At 41.3% G+C, this 26,274-nt stretch overlaps 1 protein-coding gene across 1 annotated transcript in view; it reads right to left on the minus strand.

The window, feature by feature from the left end:
* Window positions 1-419: 419 nt before the first annotated feature.
* The window catches only part of LOC133521010 (protein HIRA), a 46,026-nt gene continuing 20,171 nt past the window's right edge, over window positions 420-26,274 (minus strand). Inside the window, 14 exon segments of the mRNA XM_061855732.1 lie at window positions 420-7,593; window positions 8,877-8,968; window positions 10,165-10,289; window positions 16,225-16,350; window positions 16,388-16,514; window positions 16,686-16,840; window positions 16,878-17,003; window positions 17,041-17,166; window positions 17,319-17,492; window positions 17,530-17,655; window positions 19,025-19,121; window positions 21,772-21,918; window positions 23,726-23,845; window positions 24,414-24,516. Of these exon segments, the coding sequence (XP_061711716.1) occupies window positions 7,450-7,593; window positions 8,877-8,968; window positions 10,165-10,289; window positions 16,225-16,350; window positions 16,388-16,514; window positions 16,686-16,840; window positions 16,878-17,003; window positions 17,041-17,166; window positions 17,319-17,492; window positions 17,530-17,655; window positions 19,025-19,121; window positions 21,772-21,918; window positions 23,726-23,845; window positions 24,414-24,516 (1,788 nt within the window). The 3' untranslated portion in view covers window positions 420-7,449.

The following is a 26,274-nucleotide window of genomic DNA, read 5'->3' on the forward strand; positions in this document are numbered from 1 at the left end:
TAAATATATCAATATAAATTATGATACTTTTTGATACAAGGGGATTGAATGACGACTGTCCTCTAACATACTTGTTAACCTTTTTGACGCCAATAACGGATATATAGGTACGCACCGTAGATCCAACGCCGAAGACGGATTAATCCGTCACATACCACAGAGCAACATAGACCTAAGGGCATAAAGTTCAATTTCAGTTTTGACACTTCGGTGACGTAGCATGCGCATGACAGCTTTTGTGTTTGACACGGCGCCGAAAACGTTAAGACTTGAAAGTACGCCTGAAAGGACTTTATTGGTTTCCAAAGAGCTTTAGCATATTTACACTGATTACGATTAGTCAGGCAACGACTCTGAGCAATACATGCCCGAAAGTTCAGAGTTGGTAAGGATAAAATTGACCAAATAAAACACATAAATTATAAAATCATTTATATTAATTATTCGTACCAGGAACAATTTACGATTTCTTCATTTTATATTATAAAGCCAGGATTTACTAGCGGTTGCCAACGATATCGGGTTATGTAGTGCAAGTGCGACACGACACACACGCCAATTCCAACAATATAATGTGATACTGATCTAACATGGATTTGAATTCATTCCAATATGAGAGGATTCCAATCTCCTTTAGTGAACCTGCTGAATTGCACATTGTACCTACAACCAAAAACGTCACTTTTGACAATGACAGATCAGTATCAAATTGGAATTGATTTAGGGCCTGTTTCACAATGTCAAAGTAAAATCCTGAATATGCTACTTGGCACTTATCTGACCAACTTTACAATCTTCAAATAAGCTTATCTGGTAGATAAAGTGCTAAGTTTTGCAGGAAGTTTTATCTGGCAGTGAATTTATTTATTAATTAGCTATCTAATACTTTACTTGGACATTGTGAAACAGGCCCTATATAACTTGATTGGCCTCACGGTCAGTATTCTACGTCATAGATCCGAGTTGAGCCTGTAAACGCAACATTTTTTTAGGTTTTATCGATTTAGATAACTATTATTGAATAGTTTTAAAACGAATACGGGACTTAATCGCGTAACCTTACGTCACGTCACGTCACGTCACGTTCGAAACGTCAGGCCATATAATAAACGTAAGTTTACGCGATTAAGTCCCGTATTCGTTTTAAAACTATGAACGAAAATCGTGTTGGGTTAAATCAATATATTATTGAATACATAATACATAGCAGTAAAGAAAATGAATGAATTTTGGAAAAAAGTTCTCCGAGTAAGACTCAACTCTGTTTAAAAAACTGATCTTTAACAAGTTGAAAAGCACTCTAGTATCGACTTGATTCTTCGAGTCTTTAAGCAGTTCAAAGACTTGAGTCTTAACCAACATTAACTTGGCATGACGTCGCTGCTGAGCCAGTAAATGGTGCGACGTTGCCAGATGCGTCGAGTTCGCCGATACTTGTCGTAGGACATCAATCCGTTAGTAAATCCCTGGATTTAAAGACACTACGTTGGCATATTGAACAAACATATATTTAAAAAAATAATAATATGTAAAGTAATATACCCGCTTAAGCTAAGCGAGTATTTTCTTTACGGGCGAGAATTTGTCAATTTGTTATAAAATAGTAATAGCTGGGGAGCCGGCGATGCGAAATTTGTAGTTACTCAATTGTCATAGAGACCTATTGGGATCGAAAGATTAGATTATATGAAGAAAGGTTACATAATGTTTTCTTTTCCTTTTCCGAACGTTTACTGAATTTCAAAAAAATCATAAGGTTGTTGGAGTAGCAGTAAAAAAATAGTTAAGTAAGTGGATTTGGTCATTTTGGTCCAAGTTAATGCTATATTTTGTTGTCACTTAACCTGACAACTATTTTGTTACAACTATAGCATTAATTAAAAACAAAATGACCAAACATTCTACTTAGTGATTTAGTTAACCCCCTACCAACCATAGACGGCTAAAAGTGGTTAAGCAGACTCCACGGGGTAGCAAGCAAGATATCACTCATATCTTTATCTGACACGCTCGAGTAACTACAAAAATCCCCTCTTGGGCTCCCCTACCAATATAATTTATAAAAGAGAGGCTGTTGATACAATAACAAGTTTCGAAAACCGCAAAATTTACAGACGGTATAATTTAATAAAATAGAATAAAAATGTTACATTTCAAAAATGAAAGTTTCCTTTGACGCAATGCACCAGATTCGCACGTCACTCCGATGTTAGAGCGATACCCGCTACGCGCGTATTATAGCGACATCCTGCTACGAGCGACCCTGATGCGAACTTTTTAAAAACTTTTCGTAACTTTGCCGGTATTGCAGGTGAAACAATTTCAAATGTAAAAAAAAACAGCTAAATCTAATTATTAATTCATACTGTACATTGTTCTCAGACAAAACGTGTCACTTTGTTGTTAATAAGGGGTTACAAAGATACAGATGAAAAGAAAACTTATTGACACTAAAGTGATACCTTTTACGTGAGATCGCCACAAATAGAGATTACATTTAATTTCAGTAAAACTGAATATTTTAATTAATTACTTGGCAGTTTTTTTTCATTTTATATCTAGTACCGGTCCAATAATATATACCTTTAATATTTTGCGTGGCTAAAATGATATTTACAGTACATATGGTGCTACTTTACCGCACTAGTGCGAAAATTAGCATATTACGTTACTGTGTCGAACATTTAAAGGGCCATATGTACTGTAAAACGTTGTACGATACATGTGCGAATAGGAAATTCGCAACTTGTGTCGATTTAAAACACTCCCTTCGGTCGTGTTTTAATTTATCGCCACTCGTTTCGAATTTCCTATTTTTCGCACTTGTATCGTAATGTACTATTAAAATGTTTTCTTCTCTTAGATTTATTTATATTGACCATAGAGAAATAAGAAGTAAGCATAGAGTAGTGGATTTATCAGTACTGCTACTTGTCAATAGATGTCACCTACAATGCTCAACAATTTTCAGCTAATATTAACCGGAACTCTATTTTCAGCTTTTTCTGCTTTTGATATTAGTTGTGAATTTCGTCAGTCTAGACACCCCAGACATCTATTGTCAAGTAGCAGTACTGATAATTCCGCTACTCGATGCTAGATGTCGACTACGAGAATAATGGGCGTTTTGGTACCAAAACTGATGTATACAGTCATCACCCTATGTTTACTTCTTATTTATCTGTCTTGACAAAACGATTAAGTCGTATATGTATGAAAAAAGGTGATATAATATCAACCGATACAGTATTTAATTTATGAACTATAATTTAAAATCTACTGATTATTCCATTACACCTATTATAAATACTATAGCACACGCAAGGCATTCTTCTCATTCAAAACCTACTTCATAAGACTGATATGAACACTTTACACTTAATTAATATCGACACGAATTTCTAGAAACAGCCAATGAGTACATACCACACTGAAAATCACAAAAACATGACAGCCAAATTATACAGGTTTGTGCCAAATTGGTAAGGACAATCACATACTAGGTCTGATAAGGAGGGCAGGGCTCGGAAACCGGTTTATTTATCAAACCGGTTTCGTTCCTTCACTCGGCAACGAACAGGGTTTCGTTTCTGGTTAACGGTTAAATAACTGTTTTTTTGAGATAACAGTTACTGCCAAATACGTTCTCATATCGATCTTGAGGAGCGAAAGAACGGTAGTAGTAGTAGTAGTAAACACTTACAAAACAAGTACATAACACAGAAAGAATACAGTAAATGTGTACAAAGGCGAACTTGTCCCCTTAAGGGATCTCTACCAGCTAACCTTTAAGCAAGTGAGAGAGATACATACGAAATGGTAGTCAAACTAAGATAATATGTACATATATGCAAGTTAGAACGAGTAAGTATTGTTATCTCTTTCGCGTATGACAACGAGTTTCAACGAGTTTTCGAGATATGAAATCAACCGGTATTATATTCCCCGTGAACCATAATATTCAGTTCCCACTTTTTACCGGTTAGGAGATAGAACAAAGTTTTTTGTTCGCGTTCCATCAAATAACCGGGTTTTAACTGACAAAATAATGTAACGGTTTTGAAACGATATTAACAGGTATTTCAATACCGGTTCCGAGCCCTACTCCTGAGGGCAAAGTCAAGGCCAAGATGAAAATCATACATCGACAAACGCCGATATAGAAGAAAAAACAGACAGATGACAGATGAAAAGTCACTTGACGATCCATACATTATTAAAGTTTCCATTGGCATTTCGATCAATGATTGTCATCTTGGGTAGGCATCAGTGACAACCGTTCGCTTCGTTCATAATTGTAAATAATAATTATTTTCGGCAGTAGAAGAATTATAGCTATCATATCATCAAACATTAACATACAAAAGTCTAGGTCTATGGATTGAAGTTTGGGTGGACAATTATTTTTTTATTGTTATTATGTTTATTATTTACTTGTAGTTTTGTCTATGGTACTAGCGGACATGGACGTAAAATTTGAACCTATTCACTTATAAAGTACAATTGCATTTTGAAAGTTGGTACGCTTAAAACCGGGTCTTATTAAATAGGTCCAGAAGAACTTTGATAAAATTTAAATCTATGACCTATAATGTGCCATTTTCAACCAAAAGGGTAGTTATTGTCGGTTGTCAGGCGCTATTTCCACATAGCTTCAATTTAAAAACCAACTTTTTCGACAACCAATGATAGCCAATCGTTTGGTTGAGAACAAAATGAAGGATGACGAGTTATACCAGAAACAGATCTGAGAATGTTTGAATTTAAAGTACTAGTACATGCCTAAGAACAGATTTCTTCCTTCCAGAGTCCTTGATTTTTGTATATTTTACATAGAAAATTGAACCACTTCTTGAACACATTGTGGGTTCATAAACATCAGTGAAACGCGAGTTTTTCCTTTGTCTCCATACATCAGTTTTGACAGTTTTCTTAGCAAAACGCTTATTAGTTTCGTAGTCGACATCTAGCGTCAAGTAGTCGATTTATCAGTACTGCAACTTGAATAGATGTCGCGACTAACGAAAAGTCTAATGTTCAATCATTTCCAGCGAACCTAACTATTAACTTCTGCTTGTAATATTACTTTTAGTTGTAAATTGTTGAGCAATACACTTTTCGTCAGTCGCGACACTCGTGACATCTAGTGTCAAGCGTTTTGGTAAAAAAATATATGGAGTGAGCACTCTATGCTTAATTATTTCTATGTCTCAACGTAAATGAGACCAGTTCGCGACTAACAATTAATTTGCATTTCTTTGATCCACACGAGATTCCATTCGAGAAAATGGTGTATCAATATATTTCGTTTTTTTAGCATTAGAAAGGAGGTAAGCGATTTTGACGTGTCTTTTTTTAGAAAAAAACTTTAAAAAAATAAATCACGGCAAATACACACACAACTCACAATTATATATCATATACGATCATTTAAATTATTTTGTTTTCGTAAGCAGAGGCCGGAATTCTTGTGGCATTTTTTGTCATAGCGACTTCTCATCTATCGACTTCCGACATATATATAAATAATAATAAATAATAAATAAATATTATAGGACATTATTACACAAATTGACTAAGTCCCACAGTAAGCTCAATAAGGCTTGTGTTGAGGGTGTTTAGACAACGATATATATAATATATAAATATTTTATAAATACTTAAATACATAGAAAACACCCATGACTCAGGAACAAATATCCATGCTCATCACACGAATAAATGCCCTTACCAGGATTTGAACCCGGGACCATCGGCTTCATAGGCAGGGTCACTACCCACGAGGCCAGACCGGTCGTCAAACCGATACAATTAAAGAATAAAATATATTAAAAAGTTAATAGTTAATGGCTGTTTCACTGTAAAAGAAGTAATTTATATGGAAAAAATATGATTCTCTGTTTCTTTATTAGAGAAACTAATGAAACACTTATTGGCACGGAAATAGACTTTGAACACGGAATTGAATAAAAAACATCACTAAACTGAGCTAATAGAATTATAAATTATTAGCTATTCAGTTTTCTGATTTTATTGCGTGTCTCTATATCACAATTTCAACTACTCAATAGTTTTTTGGAAGAAATCGCTCTTTAGCGATAAGACCGCCTGTTGCTTACGTCTAATTTAAATCTTTTTAAATATGTTGTTTCTACTTAGTAGCTATAGGACTGGAATTTTCAAACGGAATGCGTTACATGTGTATTCTCGTTTACAACAATCTATCAACAGAAATTATTAATCTTGAAGGCAAAGAATTCAATGGTACCCTTAGAATTTGGCTCCAACATCATTGTTTCTACAGCATAATACATTGGCTTGAAAAATGTAATGATGATTAATTATTTGTTTTCTTATTATTTGGCATAATTTTCACTTGACATGGCTCACAACTCACAAATAGCAATAAATTGTGTATAAATGTATATAATTAATGTGTTTGTAAATAGATGAATGTTGTATTCTTTTTTTAATAATTTAAAAATTTGCATGCTGTCGAGATAGCGATAAAGGTGGAACAATTATTAACCGTATTTTAAGACCTGTAACTAACTAGATAGATAGATAGATAGATTCTTTATTCATACCCACAACATACATGGCATTAGCATCAAAACAAACAAAAAAGAAAAGTGTAAAATAAAAACATGCAAACTTAATTTAATAAAAAAAAATTTAGTTAATTAATACGCCATGTGTCGTGGCACAGAAAAGGCGCTGACTCAGCATAATGATGCAGCAAGCCACATCGCTGGTATTCTGCCAGTACCTTACACAAAAATGGGCAACGCTTTTTAAACACCTAAGTTGGAACAAGAAATAAAGAAAAACTACTGTGCAATTTGTGTGTGTGCCGTGTACTTTTTAAGTATTATGTGAGTGAGTGTATACAGATATATGCGTGTATAACTAGCTCTTTTTCTGTAAATAAAAATCTGAATCTGTATCGATATATGTCGGTAAATGAGGAGTCCCTAGGGCAATTCAAAAATGCCCCGAGAATTCCTGCCCCCGTTCATAAGTAATAGTTACTGATTTTCAAAAAGCGTTTTACAATAAAGACATGTGAAGATAGTTTACCTTATTTCTAATGCCATAAAAACGAACTATAGTCGTTTTCGCGCCATCGTAGCGATTTTAAAAAATTCTTAAAAACTAACTATACAAATTGTATCATCATATACTATTATTTTCAATCGCATGATGTGTGGGTAGTTTGTAAGAAATTATTAAGCAAATTTAATTCTCTGTTTTTATTCCTAATCCATCTTTATTCACTCCGATTGACGGTATTGAAAGTATACAAGGGCGTAGCTAGGAACTAGGGGGGGGGGGGGGGTGTTGATATCGGCCTAGAATGGGGGGGTAGACGTTGTATGTCACATTTGAGCTCTAGGGGGGGCCCTGCCGGTACCTGGGGACGCGTGTCGCTGGCGCGCGGCGCCGGCGTCAGTGTCCGTTGAGCAGGGGTCGCTGGCGCGTGTCGCGGGCGTCGCGCAGCTGCTCCACGTACTCGCTGTAGAGGCGCTGCCAGCGCAGCTGCCGGACCAGCAGCGATAACATCTCGTCGAGGATGTCGTGCTTCTTTATACCCTGAAATAAAAAAGGTGGGTGTTACAATGGCGTGCACTACATTTTTTAAATTACATTTCATATATTATAATTTGACTGGTTTGCTAGTCTATGAGTTTGTGTACACCTGACAAAAAAAGACATATACTACTATATTACCTAATGAACGACATAAATAATTATTCTGGGTATAACGGTTATAGGGTATATTTACACTGCGTCTGATATTCACTGCAATATTTTTTATTACGTACACTAAAAAACATTTGTTCTAACTAGTGATAGTAACATTATATAATTGTATAAAGGCTCAATTGAAATAAAAGGCTGACATAAAAATAGGTTAGGTTAGAACTCCGACCCCGATTAAAATAGTACATTACGATACAAGTGCGAAAAATAGGAAATTCGAAACGAGTGGTAATAAATTAAAACACGACCGAAGGGAGTGTTTTAAATCGACACGAGTTGCGAATTACCTATTCGCACATGTATCGTACAACGTTTTACAGTACATATGGCCCTTTAAATGTTCGACACAGTAACGTAATATGCTACTTCTCGCACTAGTGCTATAAAGTAGCCCCATATGTACTGTAAAATAATGTTTTTAATACTATAAAAAAAAAAAATACAAAGTTGATTACATTATATTAAATTATAATATAACAACAACTATTATCAAATATGCCTTTATACTAGTTAAAATTATATTAAAATAGGCATTATATCAATTACGACTTAGATTAAATCATAATATAGTCAAATCAACATATAATAATAATCACATTATAACAAGTAAAGATATATGAAATGGCATTATGGCAAGTGTACGATAGTTTTATTATAATTATATTAAACATTACACACCCGTTACTTTCTCGAACCCAGAGCATTAAAAAACCCAACAAATATTTTATCGATTTTATCGACATTTAAAAACTTCACACATGAGATATTTAAAACTACATTCTCTGTTCCGTGGCCACAGCGAAAAACGAACGTAGGAACGTCGGAGGTAATTTTAAGCAAACATTTAACAAAATAGTCCATTACGATACAAGTGCGAAAAATAGGAAATTCACGAGTGGCGATAAATTAAAACACGACCGAAGGGATTGGTGTAAATCGACACGAGTTACGAATTACCTATACGCACAGTCGCACATGTATCGTACCGTAAGTAAATATGGCCCTTTACATTTTTTCATAGTTACATAATGTGCCAATTACCGCACTAAAGCGGTAAGGTAGCACCATATGTACTGTTAAATAATATTTAGTGAATAACTGGTGAATCTTACCAGAACTGTGGCCTGCCACTTCTTAGGTGTACTGGTACAATGGCTGGGGCCCAGCATGTCATCTAATATCGATCTCAGCTGATCTTCATTACCTAAAATAAATTGCATATTTAAATTAGAGACATATAGGTACTCCCTGACGATCTATTGATGAAATCATGGTTAGGTGTATAATTATTTCAAAGACATGAGACCGCCTCAAATTTATTAACTTATAGAGCGATTTTGTCATACGTAGTCACCCGTTAGTATAACAAAATCGCCATCAAAGATAATCTATCGACGAAATCAACTACAAAGATTTTATTAGTCACCAAATTCGTATTGTACATATTATGTTTGTCACATATATTGCTAATAGTATACACGGTGTTTCACGAGGAACCCGGAAGAATGTAATAGTGTATTATATTCCTGATCATATTTAGTAGATCCAGATTTATTAAAAAAAAATGTTTTTTCAAAATAAATTGCCCTTAACTAAGCTACATTAAAATAAAATACCAATTTTGAAAATAAACTAAATAATTAACAATGTCAATAAAAAAAATTAACAAATATACAGATAAAAAAAGTTATACATTAAAATGTCCTATAAAGTTTTCTGGAATTCGCCTGGAGTTAATGCCAATTAAAGAAAAAAATATTTTTATTGTTAATTAGTGCTAAACGCCTTTTTGATGGCGATGTTGCTACTTTGGGATGTAGTCTAAATATCCTCATTAATAGATGTAAAAAGTGACAACACTTTGCAAAAACTTGGTTTTACGAACATAAAAAAAGTAAAAATTCAATTTTGGTGATAGGTTCGTGTTTTTATTGAAAAACGCTTTTAAAAAATAGTTTATATTACTTATGAAAGCAAAATTGATTTATAATTTCAAAAGTGATTTTTAATTAAAAAACACGTCAAGATCGCTTTGCTTCTTTCTAATGCTAAGAAAACGAACTATTATAACATTTGATTTTAATTTATTGTAAAAATTAACATAAAAAAAAAAAACAAAAAAAAATTTTTTTTTGACGAAATTGACTAATCTCATAAGTATATTTTTTGCTTCTTTTGGCCTCAGAAATGCGTGGTTAGAATCTTTCGGGTTCCTCGTGTTCCACCGTGTATAGTGCTAGTTAGAATATGGGCAAAGACGCTTAGCCTTTCAAAGATAATTACAGAGATTGGTACGGATGTCGTGACGGAGTGGCTTAGATGTAACGCAAAATGTGGGGCTTGTTCTCTTTTTTTTATTATATGTTATCTATTTCAAATTATAATCATTATATTTATTACCGTGATTGACAAGATGACCGAATAACGCCGTGATCCAATGTCGGTAGTCCTTCGCTAATCTAAGATGGAAGCACGAAGCCACTTGAGCTTCAAGCCAACTCCGAGCCGCGTCCGAACTGTAGCTGCTGCAAAATATTATACAATATATTATTATTTTTTGAACTCCTCACATTTTAAAGGCATAGAAGTCTGAGAAATCATTGTTATTTCGCTAGCAGACATCTTTTAAAAAGGGCGATAAAACTAATATGGAAACAACAGGCCAATTACCTCAATTTCAGTTTTCTCCAAAATATAAGAAATATTAATGTTATAGATGAAGAAGTTTTCTTGATAAATATAATATAGTATCCGATCGACAAAATGGGTTTTGTAAATCTAAATGTACTTCTTTAGCCACATTTAAACTGGTAAAATGTTCTAGATACGGTAGATAACGATATTCCTGTCACTGTATTGTTATTAGATATGAGCAAAGCTTTCGATTTTGTGTGTCATAAAAGTTTATTGGTAAAATTATACAAATATGATAAGGTCCTGCTGAAAAATGTATATAAGTGATAGAATCCAATGTGACCATATGATACTGTCCGGTAACAAAATTTCGAAATAGTTATAGATCATCTTTCGTTAATAATCATTATGGAGAATATGGAGTACCTCAAGGTAGTACTCTGGGTCTCCTGCTATTCATAATTTATATTAATGATATGCCCAAAAGCCTTCCAAATAACAGTTTGTTATTCGCAGATGACACATGGATTATTTTAAAATGTAGAGATCTTTTCACTTATAATATTGACCTAACATATAGCTTGCTCTAACAATTAAATGGTTAGACGGAACATTTTATACAAACAAAGGCAACTTACCACAATTAAATAAAAATAAAAAAAAATATATATATATATATTATAGGACACACAAATTGACTAAGTCCCACATTAAGCTCAATAAGGCTTGTGTTGAGGGTACTTAGACAATGATATATATAATATATAAATATTTATAAATACTTAAATACATAGAAAACACCCATGACTCAGGAACAAATATCCATGCTCATCACACGAATAAATGCCCTTACCAGGATTTGAACCCGGGACCATCGGCTTCGTAGGTAGGGTCACTACGCACTAGGCCAAACTGGTCGTCAAAATTAGACATACAATATGACAATATGTCCATAAAAGAAGTACAGCATGCAAGATTTCTAGGTATTCATATTGACAATAAATTCAACTAGAGAGAACATGTAGATAAATTATGTTCCAACGTAAATAGTTACGTATTGGGCTTAAGAAGAGTGAGTGAGTGTTTCCATTCAAGCTGCGTTAATATATAATAAGATATGGCGTAGTAATCTGGAGAAACTGCACAGATAAGCATAATGTATTTATTGTTCAAAAGCACTGCATTAGAGCCATATTTTCAGTTAATCCTACCGAGTCATGCCCTTCATATTTTATACAAAATAATATTCTTACTTATCTCTAAGACGTTCCTATCTCTACATGTAAGATGTTTCAGTTTTCGTTCACAAATATAAATAATCTGTTCACAAAAAAATATCATTGGGTCCTCGTATAGTTACTCCTAAATACAAACACAGGTTACCTAGTGTATATTCGGTACTCTGGTCTCGAAGGGGAAAGCTCAAAATCAAACACCTCGTTTAATTATAAACGGAAGTATGTTTATTTCGGCTGAACTATTAACCACACAAATCGTCTCAAAAACACAAAACAAAATTAATATCTTATAAAATCCACGATAGACAACCGTTCGCTAGTTGTAGAAATAAAAAGCTACATCTACCGGGAAATTGAGTAACCATATTTACTTAGGCGTTTTATACATACCGCCCACCAAGGACAACATGTCCTTCATCATAACCGCCCACCATGAAGTGACCAAGTAATCAAAATTGAACTGAATACAAATCAAATTTGGTGGGTTCAGTTTTATTTAACGTACATACATAAACACAACATAAAACTCGTTAACTTCACAACATAACATGAACTCTTTAGAATCATACTAAAGTATAAATCTACGTTATCTTTCAATCCATTAAAACATGTAACTGCTAAGACAGTTTTGAACTAAAGTAAGTAAACGCTTTAAAAGAACTCATAACAATATTTGGCAAAACACAGATCTAAAAATTAGCGTTGTTGAGTAATTCTGCCGAGAAACCACTTTTCGTAAAAGACAATAAAAGCTAGAGGCAGAATATTCCTTGTCTTCAAAAGATATCCTCAACTTTAGTTTTTTCTAAAAATATACTGTATTCCAATGAAAACTAAAAATGGTAAATATTGCCAGATTTAAGTGATGAACTATTTATTTACTTTACATTTGTACATTTTTGACAACTACGTTCAACATAATTCAACTTAATATGAAACCTACTAACCTACTACCAGTATCATTTGGAATTCACGATTCTACTAGAGAAGACAATCAATCACGGTAAGTAAGATATTTCTAAATATAATCATGCTCCAGATACACTAAAATGATTTTACTTCGCTTTTATAAAACATATCGTTGCTATTATAGCATGTGGTATATATATTAGATACTAAATTTTCTTTTATTGCAGGTACCGATATCAACAGCAGTTTCATCGGTTGCTGAAATTTCTCTATTTATAAATTCCAGGTAAGTATTATTTTCTGATTCTCATTATAAATTATTTACTATATAAACTATTTTTTACAGGTTGTACTTCTTTTATTTATTTGACAGGTTCTCACACTAAACTACCGACAAGGTGTACTCTGTCACACAAGTAACCTGATTCAGCGCTTTTTCTGGTAAGTAAAAATACAGTTTCGAGGCCATACCGTCGTCAGTAATTTGTGAACCTTGACTTCTTTTTCAGGACCTTCCCGTTTCCGACAACTGCGCTGTAAGAAAGTTGAGACTTTGGATTCTTGCAAGTGTGACCGTCAAGGAAAGGCAACATCACCATGTTCCTGTTCGCCATCCTTGTCATCGACTTAGATACATGACGATCATTGTACTCTTTTATTTCTGCAGTCAGCGGTTTGGAGTGAACTGAAGGTTTTGACCTTATGTTAGAGAAACGCTTCTTGTTTGTACGTACCTGAGTATGTAAAACGGTTATATTTTCAGTTATATTCGCCGAACCTAGTGGGCCAGACAAAATCCATCCGAAAGTGGTGAGCTGAGCTAATGGAAAACCATTTGGACCTTTCAGCAGTCCATCCATAAGTATATCACAATAAATCTGACCTCCCAACAGTACATCTATTTGATTTGGTGAACTATACGTTGGGTCAGCTAACTTGATCTGCTTTAACGCCGCCCACTCTGGAATTACTACTTTCTCACTGGGAAGATAAGTAGTGATTTTCTTTAAGACATACGCCTTCACTACAATCTTGAAGGTTGGATAGGTGAGCGATTGGACTTTCAGCTCAACTGCATATTTAGGGACCTCTGAGGTCTGTTCGCCACCTAATCCTGTGAGTGAACTCACTATGGGAAATTTCTTGATCCCTAATGCCTTCACAACATCTTCAGTGACAAATGAAGCCTGTGAGCATTGATCTATCAACGCGCGTATCACATGATAATCACCTGTCTGCGACTCAGCCTTTACAAGGGCTGTGGGTAATAAAGTTTCTTCTTTAACAATCTCTGTCGCAAGGCAGTTGACAATCGGCGTGGTTTTTGTTTGTTTGTTCTCTGGAGTGACGTGTGTGGCTTCCTCCGAAACACCTTCAGCTACCTGATCTACGTTCTCTAAATTGACAGCTGAAGTTGGGACCTTCCTTGAATGAAGCAAGGAATGGTGCTTTCTGTGACAAATTCGACAGCTAGTGGTTTTTTGGCAAAATCTAACAGTGTGATTACTTCCTAAACAATTGTAACACATTCTATTTTTTGTTACAAATTCATGTTTATTAATAAAGTCTTGGTTTGCAAACTTCTTGCAAAAACACAGTTTGTGGGGCTCTCTACAAAATTCACATGCTGTAACGGATGCGCTAGCAACATGAAATACATTTTGTTTGCTTGAACTACTACTTGAATGTTTCTCGTAAGCAGTGGTGATCTTATTGATGTTTCTCGGCTCAATGAACTCTAGAGCTCTGTACCGGCTGGTCAAGAACTCTTTGAACTGATCAAAGGTAGGCAATGTATCTGAAACCGAGTTAGCTGCTACATTAAACTCCCATTGCTTACGTGATTCTGGATCTAACTTTAATGTCAACAGATGTATAACTATGATGTCCCATGTGGAAACATCAATGCCTAAGTTAGACAATGCACTCAAACAATCTGTTGACGTGTCTAACAGATCTTTTAGAAAAGCAGGAGATTCAGAAGCTGCGTTCTTTTGGCTCAGTAAACGTTTTAGTATGCAATGTGATAGATACTTTTTATTATTGTATCGTTGCTCTAATAAACTCCAACTTCGATCATAATTTGAGTCTGACACCGGTATGTTACGCAGCATCTGCTCTGCTTCTCCTGTTAAATAACTCTTTAGATATTGCAACTTTTGCACATTATCTAAGGAGTGGTTGTTGTGGATCATAGACACGAATAAATCCCTAAATGTCATCCACTCTTGATATTTTCCAGAAAAGTTAGGGATTGTTAATTTAGGCAGTTTAACAGAATTTGACCTAGCAAAAGTATTTTCTTCATAGTTGACCTTTGACTGATATGACTGGGAACTTACAAATTCAGCCAAACTCTCTTTTAACTCACATCTGTAATCTGTGTATTCATCTTCTGTTTGGTCGTAAATGTCCTCAACAATATAAGTCTTTGTTTTCAAAAGTGCTAGATCGTAGGTACGCATTAACTCTTTGTGACCTTGTCTGAACTCCGACCAAAACTGTTCTAGTGTTTCTAGCCTACTCTCTATATAATGCTCAGTTATACGAGACTTAGATTTTTTAAAATTAACACGCGCCTTGAAAATACGACTAGATAAGTCATTTTGATAATTGAGCAATGTATCCATGATGTTAGCAATTTGATGTTATGACCTTTCGACAAAACAGAGTTGAATGAATGTGAATTCAATGACAATCTAAAGTTTGTCTATTAAAAATACTAAAAAACTAAAAATCATAAGTAATAATAAATTTTACAAGTCTTTGAATTTTGATACTCTCTGAGTAAAATTGGGCATGGATTTCCCGTTCCAACAGGATTTTGCGAATTATTCTAAGTTACTAATCTACTAAATTATTCTAAGTTAATATTCTATACAAATTATGTCTAAAGAAATTCTATGTCCATTTAAGTATTCAATTTCTTCAAAGTAAATAGCTTCTTGAAAACAAGGTTCAAAATTCCATAGCAAAATAAATCGATATCACAAAGTAAATTATTGTCCACAAGGTTGAAAATAACTTTAAAAGTACTCACGGTTCACACTTGACACACTCACTCAACATTTGACACTGACGTCACACTCCGCTGATCTCCTTTTCCAGTTGCTGGTACTAGATGGCGCCACTTGACCTCTCTAAACTGCTGCAACTCGTATCCGCTTCCGTTTTTAGCTTCGGCTACTCGTCGCTAGATGGCGCTAGCAACCCCAGCCAGCTGGAACTCTATCCAGCCCTTACCACTGCTAAGCACGGGACGAAGTGTAGTCCGCACTGAACTTCCAAAAAGCCACAAACTTATCCGATTCGAGGGACCATGTATATTCGGTACTCTGGTCTCGAAGGGGAAAGCTCAAAATCAAACACCTCGTTTAATTATAAACGGAAGTATGTTTATTTCGGCTGAACTATTAACCACACAAATCGTCTCAAAAACACAAAACAAAATTAATATCTTATAAAATCCACGATAGACAACCGTTCGCTAGTTGTAGAAATAAAAAGCTACATCTACCGGGAAATTGAGTAACCATATTTACTTAGGCGTTTTATACACCTAGGCCATATGTAAACTTGTCACTTACAGCAAAAAACGTCTTTATTTGACACACCGGGTCCCGCGCGTCACTCCACACCAGCCTGTGTACAGTGTGCCGTCAGTAACTGTATAACGTACCCGGTGTTGGCCTGCGTGGCTCGGGGCTGTGCAGGGTACAGGTTGTGTGAGGAGCGCGGCGCCCGCGTGGAGGTGTGGCCGCCGCACGCGCGCCACACCGGGTCCCGCGCGTCACTCCACACCACCCTGTGTACAGTGTGCCGTCAGTAACTGTATAACGTACCCGGTGTTGGCCTGCGTGGCTCGGGGCTGTGCAGGGTACAGGTTGTGTGAGGAGCGCGGCGCCCGCGTGGAGGTGTGGCCGCCGCACGCGCGCCACAACCGGGTCCCGCGCGTCACTCCACACCACCCTGTGTACAGTGTGCCGTCAGTAACTGTATAACGTACCCGGTGTTGGCCTGCGTGGCTCGGGGCTGTGCAGGGTACAGGTTGTGTGAGGAGCGCGGCGCCCGCGTGGAGGTGTGGCCGCCGCACGCGCGCCACACCGGGTCCCGCGCGTCACTCCACACCAGCCTGTGTACAGTGTGCCGTCAGTAACTGTATAACGTACCCGGTGTTGGCCTGCGTGGCTCGGGGCTGTGCAGGGTACAGGTTGTGTGAGGAGCGCGGCGCCCGCGTGGAGGTGTGGCCGCCGCACGCGCGCCACACCGGGTCCCGCGCGTCACTCCACACCACCCTGTGTACAGTGTGCCGTCAGTAACTGTATAACGTACCCGGTGTTGGCCTGCGTGGCTCGGGGCTGTGCAGGGTACAGGTTGTGTGAGGAGCGCGGCGCCCGCGTGGAGGTGTGGCCGCCGCACGCGCGCCACACCGGGTCCCGCGCGTCACTCCACACCACCCTGTGTACAGTGTGCCGTCAGTAACTGTATAACGTACCCGGTGTTGGCCTGCGTGGCTCGGGGCTGTGCAGGGTACAGGTTGTGTGAGGAGCGCGGCGCCCGCGTGGAGGTGTGGCCGCCGCACGCGCGCCACACCGGGTCCCGCGCGTCACTCCACACCACCCTGTGTACAGTGTGCCGTCAGTAACTGTATAACGTACCCGGTGTTGGCCTGCGTGGCTCGGGGCTGTGCAGGGTACAGGTTGTGTGAGGAGCGCGGCGCCCGCGTGGAGGTGTGGCCGCCGCACGCGCGCCACACCGGGTCCCGCGCGTCACTCCACACCACCCTGTGTACAGTGTGCCGTCAGTAACTGTATAACGTACCCGGTGTTGGCCTGCGTGGCTCGGGGCTGTGCAGGGTACAGGTTGTGTGAGGAGCGCGGCGCCCGCGTGGAGGTGTGGCCGCCGCACGCGCGCCACACCGGGTCCCGCGCGTCACTCCACACCACCCTGTGTACAGTGTGCCGTCAGTAACTGTATAACGTACCCGGTGTTGGCCTGCGTGGCTCGGGGCTGTGCAGGGTACAGGTTGTGTGAGGAGCGCGGCGCCCGCGTGGAGGTGTGGCCGCCGCACGCGCGCCACACCGGGTCCCGCGCGTCACTCCACACCACCCTGTGTACAGTGTGCCGTCAATATACAGACTTCGACTACTAGTACTAGACGGGCCACGTAACACGTTCGACGTCACCACGCGTAAGCGCTCACGTACTTCGTATACACGCCATTACGTATCAGAGAGGATGAGACCGCTGACTTATTTCAGTTGAGCCCACAATTACGACTAGTACATGTGTGACGTGACGACGTGAACGTAATAGAATACAGAGCTTTTCAGTCGAGTACCATGTTTAGGCCAACTAAGCTACGAGATTAAAAAGCTTGATTGATTATATCACTATCATAAATTAAATAACAACGCGTTGACATCTTTTTCAACACACTTGCTCGTAACACTAACGTGAAACTTATTGAACCGCTTTTAGGCCCATAATCCTAGATATTAAACACGCGTGCTAATACTATGTGCAATATATGATAATCCGATTGAGTTAAGAAGGTAACAAATTGCTAATAATATGTATAGAAACGGAGCATTCTTAATTGGTCGAATATTACTTTTTTTTAAACCAACTAAACGGTTTTAAAAGTTCAAAGAGGTTTTAATCTTGCCAAACATAATTTATACATTACATTCTCTTGTTAATAACAATAATGAACAAATATAAAAGAAAACGATTTGGTATCATCAATCCATCGGTTATACGATAAATACGACAATATTCACTTTTTTATATTGGCTGTTTGTCGATTTCGTTCGCGGTCTTGCCGCTCTATGTCTATGTCGCGTGCAGTGAAATCGAGCACAGATAAAAAAAACGCGCCATTTCCCTATTTGTTACGAACACATAAATTTGACACCACACCAATTATATGGTGGTGTTCCATTGTAGGAAAACCAGCAAAAACGCCCTGTCTTTCTCGGCAAACGTGTTTTTAACTTCAATGAATTGGCGAATAAGTAATTACAAGCCCAGTTCGCTTTGGTGCAATTATTAGATGTTATAAGAGGAAGCCACCATATTGAAAATTGTATTTTTACTGTTTTAACAATTACAAATTGATTATTATATCAGTTTGTTTTTTTCCTCGCAGGTGTGTTGATGAAAGTCGTATGAAACGCGTGTGCATTGGTCAATACACACATAGGCTTTCTTATTGCGCACAATATCGCCTCGTGTGTAATGACCAACGGTGCACACTTGTATCATAATTTACTATTGTTATATCCTTTGGCGACACATGATTGGTCGAATTCATTACAGTTGACTACAGAATTTCGAAAGAAGTCATTATAATTGAGTGGAAAGCCCATAGGAAAAAAAGGGCTTATTCAGAACTTAGATTGACAATAAAAAAGGAGCTTATTCAGGACTTAGATTGTGACACAGGTAATTAGACAAATAGTCAATATTGAACTTACCAGGCATACAATTTCTTGCAATAAATATAACTTTTCCCGTTGCTAAGTGAGATCATCGGGTTCCCGTCCTCCAGTAAGGAGCAGTTTGTTACCGACACTGAAACGTAAAGAATACAAAAAAATATATACAAACAGTACACTTATTTTAACCACTAACTTCTGAAACCAATAGAAAGAAAAAAAATTAGCAAATTTCGCCAAAAAAAAAATTGTTTTGTTTTTTAGTTTTCAAATTATTGAATATCATTAGACGTTAAAAGGTAATGTTATGGTAAAACTGGCACAGAAAAATAAATTTCTACAATTTCTTTTGTAAAACCTCGTTTTGGCAAAGGTTACTTGTCACTTTTTGACATCTATCAATAAGAATATTTTAGACTATGTCCCATAACGGCATCATCGCCATCAAAAAGGCGTTATCCACTAAGTTTAAGATGTTTTTATTTATTGGTATTAACTCTGAAACTAGATGAAATCCAGAAAAGTTTATATGATAATTTAGTCTCTAAATGTTATCATACACAGTTAAAATCTTTCGGTTTCCTCATGTTACACCGTGTATAGTATGAATTTTATGAAATGTTTTTTTCGCCTCGATCTCTAATTTGTTAAACAAAAGCCTTTTGTTCCTTTTATGCAGCGGTTACCAATGCTACCGCGACTGACTGAACGAGAACATACTCGTTTAAAAAGCAGTTTTACTGTCCTCTTTATAAAGTTCAAATTCATGTAACAGCACTTTTTGTTACCTGACACACAGGCGACTAATCATCGTACATTACCCAAACTCGTTATCTCAGTGAGCTGTTATATAAATTTGAATCTTAATACCTTTACAATAGTTGTTTTTTAACGACATGGTTGCTTTGGCATGCGTCTAAGACGTTTCTCCATAAAATAAACAAAGGCTTTAGTTTAACAGATTAGCCCGAGCAAAAAAAATGTTCTCATAAAATTGATACTATACATTTTACAGTACTTATGGTGCCTATGTCGAAAATTGAAATAGTCATATGTACTGTAAAATGTATGATACACCACGCCACTCGTGAATTTCCTTTTTTTTGCACCTGTATCGTAATGTACAAATTTTATTTATTTTTACCCATCTGTATTTTTTCTATTTGTATATTTTATTTGTGTTATGATACTTATGATAAAGATAGTCATACTAATCAACTTTCCCATGGGATCGGTATAGCTTTTTCATCACTCTTTCTCATACAGGATCAGATATTGCAGCTGGTTTGACACACGAGGTATATTATGTCAAATAAAGTCGCGCTTATCTCCTTGGCAAAGCGTTTAGAAATTTGCAACTTTACGTACTGTTAACTAAAGTCGCAAATCCCTTATCGCCTTCAAATAGAGTTAAAAGGTTACTGACGAAACATAAAAAATGTAAGTGTTTATTTCTTTGTTTTTATCAATACATGTCCTAATACTTAATCTACACCGTGTTTTTTTTTGATTTGCGTTAATTTCGAGGGTGCATTCCTGAGCTTTAATTAAGCAACTTTCTCAAAGACACTGATATTCTAATTCACTCCATTTCGGAGATAATCAATCATATTTTTTGTATTATAAGGCCCTTACGAGCGTGTACACTTGCCTAAGGGCCTGTTTACTTATTGATTAGTGTTTAGTGCGAGTTCATACATTTGCTACTAACGTACGTACTATCTCGGACGATCGATGTTAGAAATGACATTGATATATCACAGTTTTCAATTGTTTGGTTGAGTTAAATGTAATGCCCGTGTTACAACAACGCTATATGCAACATTTAGTTACTATTTATAAAAATAAAAATAGTAGAAAAAAACAAAAAAATTTTTTTTTGTGAAAATTAACTATGCCATTTAGTTTCCTTAAACGTACTTACCGAAACCCCGGAGTTAACGCAATTCAATAAAACACGGTGTATATTTATTTTAGATTATAAGACGAGCAGGCTATAATTTTTAATTTATTAATTACATGCTTAATATTTCTTTACTATACTCTGTAGCTTTAGGTATTTAAATAAAAGTAAACAAAAATTGGCTTAAGGAGCCATTTGAGGGTAGATGAAAAGACTACATGACCAAATAATGTAGGTTAAAGTCAGGTCGTTCAGTGACAGATCCAGGCGGTTTTGTATCTGGTTGGTTAACCAATAAATGTTATAACTACCCGAAAATGTACAAACTGTTTGTTTACTTTTATTTATTTATTTTTATACTACGTCGGTGGCAAACAAGCATACGGCCTGCCTGATGGTAAGCAGTCTGCGTAGCCTATGTACACCTGCAACTCCAGAGGAGTTACATGCGCGTTGCCGACCCTAACCCCACCCCCCTCGTTGAGCTCTGGCAACCTTACTCACCGGCAGGAACACAACACTATGAGTAGGGTCAAGTGTTATTTGGCTGCGATTTTCTGTAAGGTGGAGGTACTTCCCCAGTTGGGCTCTGCTCTAGATCTGGAATGACATCTGCTGTGCTGTGCCCTACCACACAAGGCGAGATAACATTCACATTGCCCATACCTCTCTTAAAATTATTTAATAAATATACAAAGTATACTTTATATTGTTTTATGTAATTAATATTTTAAATTTTAATTTGGATACCACATAATTATCTTGGTATAATACTGTTAACGTATGTGTAAAGTTTAAATAAATATTATAGAGTTGTTATGACTTAAATCTAACAAAGCTTTCTTAGTTATAAATTTAATCTTATGTACATGAAAGGGCTTACCGCCGGGCTGCATTAGGCTTCTGAAACTTAGCGGCCTGACTATGCACGTCGCGTTGGCGAGGTCCCAGATCCCGAGCTCGGCCGATGTGGTCACGGCGGCGAGCGTGTCGCCTGAGAGCGTCAGTTTGGCTGCCGGCGACATTAGTGCTGGAATTACAAGACAATGGGGTTGTTTTACAAGGAGGTAAAGTTGTTGTTTGACTACTTGTGCTGATATTGCTACCCGAGCAAGCGAAAAATTCAAAAATTTATAAAATATAGTTATTTGTACGACAAGAGAGCAAAGTTTGATATTTCTCCGAGAATTTATTTTGAGTACCGTAGCGAGTGAATCTAATTTAGAATCTGAGCGTAGTAAGACTAAAAGCGCACGAGATGTAAATCAATTGACAATTCAATCAACAACTTTTATTGGAAAAAAAATATTGTAATATACGGTCCGACTTGTGAATACTACATACTTCATTATCAACTATAGTGGAGATAATTAAAAGTAAAATTGCGTGCGGCGAGCCGTCCGCGCACGCCACCACGGCTACGCGCGCTGCACGCTACTCCCGCTTGTTGTACTCGACTTACCTAGAGGCGGCAGGGCCCTGTGCGCCGCGGTGCGCGCGAGGCGCCACGCGTGCAGCGAGCCGTCCGCGCACGCCACCACGGCTACGCGCGCTGCACGCTACTCCCGCTTGTTGTACTCGACTTACCTAGAGGCGGCAGGGCCCTGTGCGCCGCGGTGCGCGCGAGGCGCCACGCGTGCAGCGAGCCGTCCGCGCACGCCACCACGGCTACGCGCGCTGCACGCTACTCCCGCTTGTTGTACTCGACTTACCTAGAGGCGGCAGGGCCCTGTGCGCCGCGGTGCGCGCGAGGCGCCACGCGTGCAGCGAGCCGTCCGCGCACGCCACCACGGCTACGCGCGCTGCACGCTACTCCCGCTTGTTGTACTCGACTTACCTAGAGGCGGCAGGGCCCTGTGCGCCGCGGTGCGCGCGAGGCGCCACGCGTGCAGCGAGCCGTCCGCGCACGCCACCACGGCTACGCGCGCTGCACGCTACTCCCGCTTGTTGTACTCGACTTACCTAGAGGCGGCAGGGCCCTGTGCGCCGCGGTGCGCGCGAGGCGCCACGCGTGCAGCGAGCCGTCCGCGCACGCCACCACGGCTACGCGCGCTGCACGCTACTCCCGCTTGTTGTACTCGACTTACCTAGAGGCGGCAGGGCCCTGTGCGCCGCGGTGCGCGCGAGGCGCCACGCGTGCAGCGAGCCGTCCGCGCACGCCACCACGGCTACGCGCGCTGCACGCTACTCCCGCTTGTTGTACTCGACTTACCTAGAGGCGGCAGGGCCCTGTGCGCCGCGGTGCGCGCGAGGCGCCACGCGTGCAGCGAGCCGTCCGCGCACGCCACCACGGCTACGCGCGCTGCACGCTACTCCCGCTTGTTATACTCGACTTACCTAGAGGCGGCAGGGCCCTGTGCGCCGCGGTGCGCGCGAGGCGCCACGCGTGCAGCGAGCCGTCCGCGCACGCCACCACGGCTACGCGCGCTGCACGCTACTCCCGCTTGTTGTACTCGACTTACCTAGAGGCGGCAGGGCCCTGTGCGCCGCGGTGCGCGCGAGGCGCCACGCGTGCAGCGAGCCGTCCGCGCACGCCACCACGGCTACGCGCGCTGCACGCTACTCCCGCTTGTTATACTCGACTTACCTAGAGGCGGCAGGGCCCTGTGCGCCGCGGTGCGCGCGAGGCGCCACGCGTGCAGCGAGCCGTCCGCGCACGCCACCACGGCTACGCGCGCTGCACGCTACTCCCGCTTGTTATACTCGACTTACCTAGAGGCGGCAGGGCCCTGTGCGCCGCGGTGCGCGCGAGGCGCCACGCGTGCAGCGAGCCGTCCGCGCACGCCACCACGGCTACGCGCGCTGCACGCTACTCCCGCTTGTTGTACTCGACTTACCTAGAGGCGGCAGGGCCCTGTGCGCCGCGGTGCGCGCGAGGCGCCACGCGTGCAGCGAGCCGTCCGCGCACGACACCACGGCGAAGCGTGCGTCACACGCTATGCACGTCACCGGAGAACCTGTGGAATACGTTATAATTCGCTAAATCATTTATGGTCATATTTTCCTAGCGGTCAAAAGTGGGCCCTAGTGTAGGCGGAAATCTTTCAAAATGTCAAATGCATAGAATTTTTGGAGGTTGCAAGCTTTTTTTATGGCGAATTCTTACTCTGGTAAACATTAGATATAGTTCAATGAATATGAATTTATACGTTAAAATACCTTTGTGTATATTAGAACGTATTGATTTATTTTAAATAAGCATAGCAAAGTTTTGAGATCTGTTTTTCTGGACCTACATCTATAGTGGCGCCAACTGGTGAGCACAAAAACTGTAGCCCTTATTTAGTACAATGAGCTTTAACAGGGTTCTAACGATGTTTTTATTACGAACAGTTACGCTTCAGCATTGGTCGTTTTTCAAGGGCGCACGAGTTGTATTAAAAAATTCGCAAGTCATTTTAGGAGTGCCTATAAAATATGAAAAATTCCATATAGTTCAAACGATCAAATAATCTGACGGTAACATAATAATAATGACAACACGTTGTTTTAATTAATTTGTCATAATACGAAGTGTCAAAATACCTAAATATGTTTCCCAGACAGGATCGCTGGAGGCGGAATTGTTCGGCAGCAGTTGTAACCGAGACAGCGTGCCGTAATGTGTGTTACACGCTTTGTTGATCACCTGTAACGTAAACATATAACTTTTTCATCACACTTGCTCGAAAAAGATCTTATTTTATGCAGGTGTACTGAAGGACAAAGGCCTATATTGTTGCCGCGGGAGTTATGGATTGTGAATGTGTTTTTTTTTTTAATATGTAAGTGACATATAATATTGATACAAACCAAGTAACATAAATTATTTTTACTTTTAATATAAAATATTTAATATTTTTGTGTATGTTTAAAATGATTTAATTTGATTAACTGGAAGGCGGGGGGGGACGCGCCGTTGTGTATAGAGTGTGTACCTGCAGGCGCAGGGCCCCGGCGGCGCGCACGACGGGCCCGGCGCTGCCGAGCGCGGGGGCGGGCAGCGCCTGGAAGGCGGGGGGGGACGCGCCGTTGTGTATAGAGTGTGTACCTGCAGGCGCAGGGCCCCGGCGGCGCGCACGACGGGCCCGGCGCGGCCGAGCGCGGGGGCGGGCAGCGCCTGGAAGGCGGGGGGGGACGCGCCGTTGTGTATAGAGTGTGTACCTGCAGGCGCAGGGCCCCGGCGGCGCGCACGACGGGCCCGGCGCTGCCGAGCGCGGGGGCGGGCAGCGCCTGGAAGGCGGGGGGGGACGCGCCGTTGTGTATAGAGTGTGTACCTGCAGGCGCAGGGCCCCGGCGGCGCGCACGACGGGCCCGGCGCTGCCGAGCGCGGGGGCGGGCAGCGCCTGGAAGGCGGGGGGGGGGGACGCGCCGTTGTGTGTAGAGTGTGTACCTGCAGGCGCAGGGCCCCGGCGGCGCGCACGACGGGCCCGGCGCTGCCGAGCGCGGGGGCGGGCAGCGCCTGGAAGGCGGGGGGGGGACGCGCCGTTGTGTATAGAGTGTGTACCTGCAGGCGCAGGGCCCCGGCGGCGCGCACGACGGGCCCGGCGCTGCCGAGCGCGGGGGCGGGCAGCGCCTGGAAGGCGGGGGGGGACGCGCCGTTGTGTATAGAGTGTGTACCTGCAGGCGCAGGGCCCCGGCGGCGCGCACGACGGGCCCGGCGCTGCCGAGCGCGGGGGCGGGCAGCGCCTGGAAGGCGGGGGGGGGGGGGGGACGCGCCGTTGTGTGTAGAGTGTGTACCTGCAGGCGCAGGGCCCCGGCGGCGCGCACGACGGGCCCGGCGCTGCCGAGCGCGGGGGCGGGCAGCGCCTGGAAGGCGGGGGGGGGGGGACGCGCCGTTGTGTGTAGAGTGTGTACCTGCAGGCGCAGGGCCCCGGCGGCGCGCACGACGGGCCCGGCGCTGCCGAGCGCGGGGGCGGGCAGCGCCTGGAAGGCGGGGGGGGGGGGACGCGCCGTTGTGTGTAGAGTGTGTACCTGCAGGCGCAGGGCCCCGGCGGCGCGCACGACGGGCCCGGCGCTGCCGAGCGCGGGGGCGGGCAGCGCCTGGAAGGCGGGGGGGGGACGCGCCGTTGTGTATAGAGTGTGTACCTGCAGGCGCAGGGCCCCGGCGGCGCGCACGACGGGCCCGGCGCTGCCGAGCGCGGGGGCGGGCAGCGCCTGGAAGGCGGGGGGGGGGGACGCGCCGTTGTGTGTAGAGTGTGTACCTGCAGGCGCAGGGCCCCGGCGGCGCGCACGACGGGCCCGGCGCTGCCGAGCGCGGGGGCGGGCCGCGCCGGGAAGGCGGGGGGGGGGGGACGCGCCGTTGTGTGTAGAGTGTGTACCTGCAGGCGCAGGGCCCCGGCGGCGCGCACGACGGGCCCGGCGCTGCCGAGCGCGGGGGCGGGCAGCGCCTGGAAGGCGGGGGGGG

This window comes from Cydia pomonella, chromosome 9 (genome assembly GCF_033807575.1).
Source record: "Cydia pomonella isolate Wapato2018A chromosome 9, ilCydPomo1, whole genome shotgun sequence".
NCBI classification, from domain to species: Eukaryota; Metazoa; Arthropoda; class Insecta; order Lepidoptera; family Tortricidae; genus Cydia; species Cydia pomonella.